Genomic DNA, 10,421 nt, shown 5'->3' with positions numbered 1-10,421 from the left:
CCAGGGCTAGCCTCTGCCTACCAGAATTGGCCTACCATAGTCTAGCATACCAAGCTTGTTAGTTGAGGTTCCTTTTAATCTCTCGCCTCTGAGTAACATTATAGCTGTGAGCCACCATGCCTGGTCCTGATAATAATCAAGAGTTCTTTGCTTTTGTGTCTTTCAGGAGTGTTCTAAAATTATCTTATTGTGGGTTTACACATTTCTTGTTAAATACTCATTCCAAAGTATTTAATCTTCATTGCTATTGAACGGTATTTTCTTTTTTTTTTTTTTCTGTCAGTCATGGGGTTTGAACTCATGGCCTGGCACTGCCCTAAGCAGTTTTGCTCAAGGCTAGCGCTCTACCACTTTGAACCACAGTGCCACTTCCAGTTTTCTGGTTGTTAATTGGAGGTAAGAGTCTCACAGCCTTTCTGACCCTGGCTGGCTTTGAAAACTGTGATCCCCAGATCTCAACTTCCTGAGCAGCTAGGATCACAGGAATGAGCCACCAGCACCTGGCTTTAATGTATTTTCTTTACTATTATATAGTGGTTACTGTTTTTGCTTTAAATTTAAACTATATAAAGTAGATATTCTTATTTTAAAGATGAAAAAAATTGAGGGATGGAGCAGTTTCCCTGTGTCAAAGGCAAAGTGAGGTCAAAATTTGAACCTACGTCTTCAGGTTCTAGACTAATGTGGTCCTATAAAAATATTTGACTAATAACACAATTTCAACTTTTCTAATAGCCATGTTGAAAAAGGAAAAAATAACCCAGTGTAACCAAAGTACCCATAGTAAATTATTTCTGTAGAACATTCTAGTATACCATCATCCTTAAAAATCATTTTATTGGGCTGGGAAGGTGGCTCAGTGGTAGAGTCTTGCCTTGCATGCATGAGGCCCTGGGTTTGATTTTTCAGCACCACATAAGCAGAGCAAGCCAGAAGTGGTGCTGTGGCTCAAGTGGTAGAGCTCTAGCCTTGAGCAAAAGAAGTTCAGGGACAGTGCCCAGACCCTGAGTTCAAGCCCCAGGACTGGCAAAAGAAAAATAATTCCTATTACATGCTTTCATGTTGAAGGCTGCTTTCTGCATTGTTTTAACGAGAGGGAAAGGACATGAGATCCTTAAGGGGAGAGGGGAGTAGCAGACTATCAACTAGAAGAAGAAATTACCTTAGGGCTGAGGGAATTAAGACATAGAAACGGTACTGGTGGTTAATTACTCAAGAGGCTGAGATCTGAGGATGGCGATCTGAGGATGGCGGTTCAAAGCCAGCGTGGACAGGAAAGTCCATGAGACTCATCGCCAATTAACCACCAGCAGGCCAGAAGTGGCACTGGCCTGGAACTATGATCCATGCTCAGCTTTACACACTGCACTCAACTTTATTAGTTGATACGGAGTCTCATGAAGAACGGTAATCTATCCATTCACGGCTAAGTAGGAAAATTATATGCATGAACCATCACTACAGGACAGGTATACAGCTGTGCTTTTATCCTAAATCTTGGGATTTTCTCCCAGTACTACTCTTCAGGAACACTTTATGTGCAGCATATTCATTGAACTATAATTGGTTATTGTAAAAGTCAGATGATTTTTGTATGGTCTATAAACCAACAAACTGAAAAAATGAAAAGATAATAGGCATCAGCTGGCTCATGCCTATTATCCTTAGTCTGGAGGTTGAGATCTGAGGATTATGGCTCAAAGTCACCTCAGGAAAGTCCATGAGACTCATCTCCAATTACATACACACACACAAAGTGAAACTGGTTAAAGTGGTGTAAAGTGCTAGACTTGAGCACAAAAGCTCAGGGACAGCACCCAGACTGAGTTTAAGCCCCAGGACTGTCCCCCCCAAGACCCTAAGAAATCCCTTTCACAACTTTTTTTTTTTTAAGGGGTGGGGGCTGGGAAGGTGGCTCAGTGGTAGAGTGCTTGCCTTGCATGTACAAGGCCCGGGGTTTGATTCCTCAGCACCACATAAACAAAAAGCCAGAAGTAGTAATGTGGCTCAAGTGGTAGAGCGCTAGCCTTGAGCTGAAGAGTTCAGGCTCCCATGACTGGCAGACATACACAGACTCCCATGACACAGACATACACGCAAAACATATTCGTGTTCTGCTTTTGTTTTTTTAGGGAGGGTGAAGAAAGGGAGAAGGAACAGATGCAGTCATAGTATTCAGTATCCACTATGGAAAATGAACTATGCAACTTGTGGGCAAGGATAAGAAAATAGGGAAAAACAGCTTAATACTAACAAGTACATTTTCAAAAAAAAATTTTTTTTAATCTCATCACTTAAAAAGTACTATATTATTGGGCTGGGAAGGTGGCTCAGTGGTAGAGTGCTTGCCTTGCATGCCTGAGGCCCTGGGTTCGATTTCCTCAGCACCACATAAGCAAAAAAAAAAAAAAAGTACTATGTTGCTGGGGGCCGGTGGCTCAAGCCTGTAATCCTAACTACTCAGGAGGCTGAGATCTGAGGATCGCGGTTCAAAGCCAGCCCAGGCAAGAAAGTCCGTGAGACTCATCTCCAGTAAAGCACTAGAAAACTGGAAATGGCGCTGTGGCTCAAGCATGCATGTGCCTTGAGCTGAAGAGCGCAGGGACAGCGCCCAAGCCAAGTTCAAGCCCCACAACCAACCAAAAAAAAAAAAAAGTACTATGTTGGGGCTGGGAAGGTGACTCAGTGGTAGAGTGCTTGCCTTGCATGCATGAGGCCCTGGGTACGATTCCTCAGCACCACATAAGCAGAAAAAGCCAGGAAGTGGCACTGTGGCCAAGTGGTAGAAAGCTAGCCTTGAGCAGACAGCTGAGGGACAGTGCCCAGACCCAGAGTTCAGGCCCTATGACTGACAAAAACAAAGTATTATGTAAATCAACATCAAATAGCCCCCAAATTTAGCAGTTTCTGTTGCCCAAAAAAATGACCTAAATTGTCTTTTGATTAAAATCCATAATATGGTGGCACATAGCCATAACCCCAGCAACTCAGAAGGCTGATGAGGTAGGAAGACCACAATATGAAATGAGACTGGGTTACAATAGCAAGACTGTCTAGGGGGAGAAAAAACCCACAAAAACATGGTAGAGGACTCATTACGGCTGGTATACACGGTTTGTGTTTAAGTTCTTTTTTTGTTGTTGGGGACTGAACCTACTCTCTTGGACATGAACTCTATCACTGAAGCCATTCCACCAACTATTGTTTTAGTTTCTGATATTAAATACATGAAATAAAACTGATCCATGATTCAAAGCTTATGCTTTAAACAAGATTGAACATCTTTTATTTACATATTTCTGACATACATAAATGGGCTTTCACAATTAACTAAATGTAGTAACAATGGTAAAATGGACAAAATACAATTTCAAGTTTTAGTTAGACTGAAAAACTTTCACTAACATAGTAAACAATCAGCCATTACAACAGGCTGTATGTAGATTCACTTAGTCAGCCATACAGCTACTGAAACAAAAATTTGCAAATGCAAATATTATGTATGCAAATATAATGCATGCAGCATGGCTATCACATTTATACATAAAGCCATTTTTAAAGTAAACTGGAATAAAAGCATCTTTATATGTACAACAAGGCACATTCTTTTTTTGTGCTTTAGGAATGAATTACATATGATTTGTATATATCTTAATTTTTTATCTTAAGATAGCTTTAATACCTAAAAGCTTAGTTTTAACAATTATAGCTTCAATGGTAGTTTCCTAGAGAGAAATGTGTGATTTCTCCATGGTTATCTTAAAAGTCAGAAAATTGACTAGCTTAAAGAGGAAGAACTTAAAAATCAAACACATGAATCAATATAATTTAGTTTTAGGTAAATTTTCAAGATTTTATTTTGGGAGAAGCATAATCAAGTAGTATCCTATAATGAGGCTGTATTGAAGACTTTTCAATATTCTGAAATTTTTTTGACAATTATATGGTATCCACAGGATGTCCATATTGCTATCCTATTTTTCACCTGCAGTTTTTCGACACAAACATGATACAAAAGATGAAAACATAACCAAATGTAACTGTGCATTCATTAACTTGTTCACTCTTTTCAGCAGAGATTGTTTTAAATTAACAGTCCTATGTTAGAGGAGAAATTTTCCATCAACAGTGTTTAATAAACAGTACTCATTTCTCATGGCCACTTACATGCCTGGAAGAGAAAGCACAGTAAGGCTTTAACAGGAATTTTATGCACTTTAATGGCATTTTAAAAATCAGGTACTCAGTTTATGGGTTCCCCACAAAGATCAATATATTGTTTGAACTTGATTACAACACATAACTCATTAAGTGCTTTAAAACAGAATAAGGAATCCCTGACTCAAAAAGGGTTAAATAAATAGCAAGTTGTAAATCACAGACCTACAAAAAATTAAGTAATAAACCTATGCATCCTATGAAATGCTTTATATTAAAATTTTCTTTTTAATCCACAAGTAGCAACTGAAATCACAGAACTGTATTTTGAGAATAAAACAAAAAAAAAGCTAACTGGTGTAGCCTTTGAACTCAAAATATATAATAAAATAATGTCAAAATACAAATAAAACTGTACAACTTTAAATTTAGTACAGCCATTTATGAACATTAATTCATAAAAAAACATACCATGATAAACCACTATCAGCAGACAGAATTTTGTTCTCCATTTCTTTACAGTACAGACTTTCTACAGAACTCACTGGCCAAAGGAAATGGCACCAACAGCCCAGAGCATTGACACAGAAACCTTAAAGTGGATAGTCACATGGAACTGTAAACAAACATTTTGTGAGTTCAGTGTACAAGATGTGTCTTCTTTTTTGCCATCACTATATTCATTCTGCTTCTGAAATATGTGCCACTTCTACTTCGACTGTTTGAATAGCTTCGGCCACTTCTGAAAGCTTCTGTCCTTGCTGCTGTGCCAGAACATAATTAACCACTTGCATAATACTTTGGTCAGAAAGCGTTGATACTGATGGACACTCCTCAGTAGCTGCAACAGCTTCAAGAACTTCCATAGTTTCTCCTGTCACCACCACCGTCTCAAGCTCTTGAGGACCGCTGCTTTCTTGTTCCTGCATGTCTGCAGTTAAGATGCTAACAGCATGTTCCACTTGAGTTCCTTGGTTATGAAACTGAAGGGTGTCTTTTTCCAGCATAATTTTGCAAGGCACGTAGTCTCTGTGGAATTTAGTCATATGTTTGCGAAGCGTCCGGGCATCTATGTAGGCTTCACTACACACAGGACACACATAGGGCCGTTCACCTGTGTGTGTTCGCACATGACGTTTCAAAGACCGAGCGTCAGCCCAAGCTACTCCACATGTTAAGCACTCAAAAGGCTTAACTCCTGTTAAAAAACGAAAAGTGTGGAGAGGAAAGATGGGAGAAAACATAATGAACTGCAAGTGTTAAGGTATGCTCAATTTCCAGTAATTTTTTTTTTTTTTGGCGGTTGTTCTGGGCTTGGGTGCTGTCCCTCAGCTCTTCAGCTTAAGGCGAGCACTCTACCACTTGAGCCACAGGGCCACTTCCTGTTTTCTAGTGGTTTACTGGAGATAAGAGTCTCGTGGACTTTCCTGCCCAGGCTGGCTTTGAACCGTGATCCTCAGATCTCAGCCTCCTGAGCAGCTAGGATTACAGGCGTGAGCCACAGGCACCCGGCCCCAATAATGTTTTTAAAGTACAGTACCAGTGCATGTGCTCTTACACTTTGACTATGGCAATCTTTTTAATCAGCACCTAATGGTTTTCCTTACACAAGCTCTATCTTTCTGTGATGTTGTTAGAAAATTTACATGAAATCCAACAATCACTGACTGTCCCTTCTGCATGAAAGCTTCTCTCTCCAGGCAACTTCAATTATACTTCAAATACCAAATATCATTCAAAAATAAGTAAGATAGAATTTACAGACCAATTTAGTTTCTAGGTTCAACCTCATTTATCCCTTCATGGTTAGGGTAAAGAAGGAAACAGCCTTCCAATTATTATGTCCTCGGTTAAGTATCAACTCTGTTATCTAAGTCTTTTCTAAGGCATTAAAGGTAAGAGCCAAAAGCAGCATCGCTGGATTGGCGAGCATTTTATTCAGGTATCTCCAATGCTAAGTTACCTTCATGGTTGTTCATATGTCTCCTGTACTCTCTCAGCTGAGTAAATTTTCTTCCACACTGTTCACACACCCGTTCCAGGTTTTGCTTTGCTCTTCCTTTCTTTCCATGGGTGGCTTTCTTTACATGCCTTCTAAACAAAGCTTTCTCATAAAATTCTTTGCCACATATATTACACCTAAAATAGGGGAAGGGACCTCAATTATTTTGTTCAACAGTCATTAAGAATGCATTGAAGTACGTACACTTCTCAATTAAGTTTAAATCCGTCTCAAATTCACTCACCTATAAGGCTCAGTGACAGAATGAGATTTCACATGGGAATACCAATCTTTCTTCCAACTATAGCACTTATCACAAAATTGGCACTGGAATGGCTTCACCCCAAGATGCTTGTTCATGTGCTGACGAAGATCTCTAGCTTCAAAGAAACTTTTTTCACATCTACAATGAAATTTAGTTATCTAGTTGGATTATCTCTAAAACAATAATAGAAAAACTCTGTATATTCATTTCTAGAACTCTGAAAGATAATCCCAAAGTTAAAGCAAAAGAATTCCCCAGTTCAGCCGGGCGCTGGTGGCTCACGCCTGTAATCCTAGCTACTCAGGAGGCTGAGATCTGAGGATCACGGTTCAAAGCCAGCCCGGGCAGGAGAGACCATGAGACTCCTATCTCCAACAAACCACAGAAAACCGGAAGTGGCGCTGTAGCTCAAGTGGTAGAGCGCTCGCCTTGAGCTGAAGAGCTGAGGGACAGCGCCCAGGCCCAGAGTTCAAGCCCCACGACCGACAAAAAAAAAAAAAAAAAAAGAATTCCCCAGTTTTCCAGTTTAAGTTCTTTAACCTCTAAAGCACCATGTATAGTGGCCAAAAGTTATTAAAGAGAAAATGCCTGTCCATCTTACCTCATCCTGGTTTTGTTCTCCTATACACACACCCTTCACCGTGACCACCTTCCTGCCCTGTCCCATGTTGGAGGTGAGCAGCTCTTTAACCACAGACCCATAGGGATGAAGCCCAAGATTCCCTTGGCCATAGAGACTGACTCAGGGATAGAAAAATAGCAATATAATTAGAACGAACCTAAGAACTTTTATAGAGAATAAGACAGTAGGTGCTGTCTCAAAGCCTGGTGCTCTATCACTTAAGTCACAGACTTTTGCTGGTTAACTGGAGTCTCATAGACTTTTCTGTCTGGGCTGGCTTTGAACCAGGATCCTCAGAACTCAGTATCCTGAGTAGCTAGGATTACAGGTGGCGTGAGCCACCAACACTTATACTGCCAGAAAATGATCTTTTATGATAATTTGAAGAGGCTAGAGATTAAACCACTGCCATTACCATGTCTATATAATAGAAACGAGTTCACATTAAATGACAGACTTCTAAACATAAAAAAACTATTTGAGGAGTTTTTATTGTTTTGTTTTTTGTCAGTCATGGGGCTTGAACTCTGGGCTTGGGCACTGTCCCTGTGCTCTTCAGCTTGAGCCACAGCGCCACTTCCGGTTTTCTAGTGGTTTACTGGAGATAAGAATCTCACCGACTTTCCTGCCTGGCTGGCTTTGAGCCGTTTTTTACTTATAATAAAAAAAAAAAAGTACAAGACACTGTTGAAAACAAACTTTACAACTTGGCTGGGGGGGGAGGAGGGAGGAGTTGGGGACAGAAGGGATAGCAGGGGAAAAACGAAGGAGGAGGTAACAATGCTAAATAGGAAATGTACTCATTACTTACTGTAACCCCTCTGTACAGTACTTTTACAATAAAAAACAAAACTAAAATTTAAAAAATGTAACATCATTGGTGGCTCACGCTTGTAATCCTAGCTACTTAGGAGTTTGAGATCTGAGGGCAGCTTCAAAGCCAGCTCTGGCAGAAAAGTCTATAAGACTCTTATCTCCAATTAACTACCAGAAAACCAGAAGTAGCACTGTAGCTCAACATAGTAGAGCACTAGCCTTGAGCAAAGAATTCAGGGACAGCACCTAGGCCCTGAATTCAAGCACCATAACCCACAAAAATATTTATAACAACAATAAAAAAAGAAAAGAATTTCATGTCGCTCTGGAAAATAAGTTCAGAGAAAAAGAAATCAGAGTCGGACACCAGTGGCTCAAGCCTACAATCAGAGATCTAAGGATCACAGATCAAAGCCATCCTGGGCAGGAAGGTCTGCAAGACTCTCATCTCCAATTAAGCACCAAAAAGTCAGAAACAGAATTGTGACTCAAGTGACACAACGCTATCCTTGAGCAAAAAAATTCAGGGACAGACAGCACCCTGGCTCTGAGTTCAAACTTCAAGACTGACACACAAAAAAGGTTCTCTCTTCCTTCAAGTAATCCCCATCCTCAGCTAAGACAGTTGGAAAATCTTTTTCATCGCTTTAATGAATTTTTTTGTTTAATGAGTCCTATTTCAATAAAAGTATTAAAATAGCCAAAAGCACGGTATAGGCAAAATAACAATGAAGAGCAAGTAAATTGAAATTACATTTTAGTTATTCAAAGATAATTCTTTGTATATTTTCTTTGTATATTTGTGAAAATGACTTTTAAGTAAACTAAATAAGCAGATAAGTGAAACACCATTGGCTCATACCTGTAATCTTAGCTACTCAGGAGGCTGAGCTCTAAGGATCGTGGTTCGAAACCAGCCTGAGCAGAAAAGTCAGTGAGACTCATATCTTCAATAAACTATTCAGAAAAGGCTGGAAGTGGTGCTGTGGTTTAAGTGGTACTAGCCTTGAGTACCAAGAGGCTCAGGGAGAGTGTCCAAGCCCTGAGTTCAAGTCCCAGGACCAGCAAAAAAAAAAGATAATCAAGATGAATGAATGTTTCCCACATTAAATACTTACTGAGTACAATGATAGCCTCGAACCTCAGGTTTTGGTTGGTGTTTCTTTAAGTGTTTACTGAGTCCGGAACCCCTATGAAAAGACTTCCCACAAACTGAGCAAAAGTACTTGGATTCTCCTGTTTAAAAAAAAAAGAAAAGAAAAAGAAAAAGCATGTCACTAACCTAGCAATCATCTCCTCATCAGCTGTCTATATCATTATTTCGGAAGTTCATTTATCATGGACCATAGAAATGCAAACACTGGCAAGGAACTTCTAAGAATAGCAAAAATCGAAATCTCTATTTCCTCCTCAAACAACAGCAGTCTTGCATTGCATAATAAGAGGGATGATAGTTTTTTCATTGCCATGCCAAATACCTGGAGGGCTGGGTTGCTGAAGCCATGTTTCCACTGTGCATGGCAGCATTAGAAGGGTGGGATGAGGGAGGCTCTGGATGGGAAACAGGCAAAGGAAGCAGTCACAGATCAGGACTGCAGGGGGGTAGGCAGCTCCTATTATATCCTCAAGTATGAGCCAGGGGTTCCTGCCCACACTCCAGCCACCTACTTGCTGTCCAGAGCCCATGCCCACCACCCGCCATGGCTGTGGCAGCACAGCTCCCAGGTATTTGTGATAGCACTGAAAAGGTTAAATTCCTGGTGCCAGGAATGGGGGCCACTTTTAACTACTTATCAGAGGTGGTTTATAATCTTTTGGAACTGGCTTATGTGAGGAATTTGGAAAGTTTAGAGATCTAGGCTAGAGAAGAAGCTGTCGAATGTACTAAGTACAGTTAAATTGGCAATGCTGGTGTGAACGCAGAATAGAATGCGGACTGGACTGTAGACAGCATCGACTATTTTTACGTTTCAGAAGAGAATGAGGACTTTTCGGAATTGGAAAAGAGTTTTCTGGCAAAAGATCTATCTACATTTTGTCTGTATCATGAGACTGTAGGTGATTTGAGTTAAAAAGTATCAAACCAGCTGGGTGCCAGTGGCTCACGCTTGTAATCCTAGCTACTCAGGAGGCTGAGATCTAAGATCACGGTTCAAAGCAAGCCTGGGCAGGAAAGACTGTGAGACTCCTATCTCCAATAAACCACTAGAAAACCAGAAGTGGAGCTGTAGCTCAAGTGGTAGAGCGCTCGCCTTGAGCTGAAGAGCTGAGGGACAGCGCCCAGGCCCAGAGTTCAAGCCCCACGACCGACCAAAAAAAATAAAGTAGCAAACTAGCCAGATGCCAGTGGCTCATGCCTGTAATCCTAGCTTCTCAGGAGGCTGAGATGTGAGGATCATGTTTCAAAGCCAGCCCAGGCAGGAAAGTCCGTGAAACTTTTTTTTTTCTGGTTGGTCGTGAAGCTTGAACTCTGGGCCTGGGCGCTGTCCCTCAGCTCTTCAGCTCAAGGCTAGCTTTCTACCACTTGAACCACAGCACCACTTCCTGGCTTTTTCTGC

The 10,421-nt window shown here is 40.7% G+C and overlaps 1 protein-coding gene across 1 annotated transcript in view; it reads right to left on the bottom strand.

Moving 5' to 3' along the window:
- Window positions 1–3,305: 3,305 nt before the first annotated feature.
- The window catches only part of Zbtb11 (zinc finger and BTB domain containing 11), a 30,278-nt gene continuing 23,162 nt past the window's right edge, over window positions 3,306–10,421 (bottom strand). Inside the window, exons 8-11 of the mRNA XM_070030349.1 lie at window positions 8,982–9,099; window positions 6,405–6,563; window positions 6,122–6,297; window positions 3,306–5,356 (exon numbers count right to left, since the gene is read on the bottom strand). Of these exons, the coding sequence (XP_069886450.1) occupies window positions 4,839–5,356; window positions 6,122–6,297; window positions 6,405–6,563; window positions 8,982–9,099 (971 nt within the window). The 3' untranslated portion in view covers window positions 3,306–4,838. The remainder of the gene's footprint in view (window positions 5,357–6,121; window positions 6,298–6,404; window positions 6,564–8,981; window positions 9,100–10,421) is intronic.

Source organism: Dipodomys merriami, unplaced genomic scaffold, assembly GCF_024711535.1.
Source record: "Dipodomys merriami isolate MVZ:Mamm:240054 unplaced genomic scaffold, mDipMer1.0.p SCAF_2, whole genome shotgun sequence".
Lineage (NCBI taxonomy): Eukaryota > Metazoa > Chordata > Mammalia > Rodentia > Heteromyidae > Dipodomys > Dipodomys merriami.
This window is presented reverse-complemented; position numbering and strand designations above follow the sequence as displayed.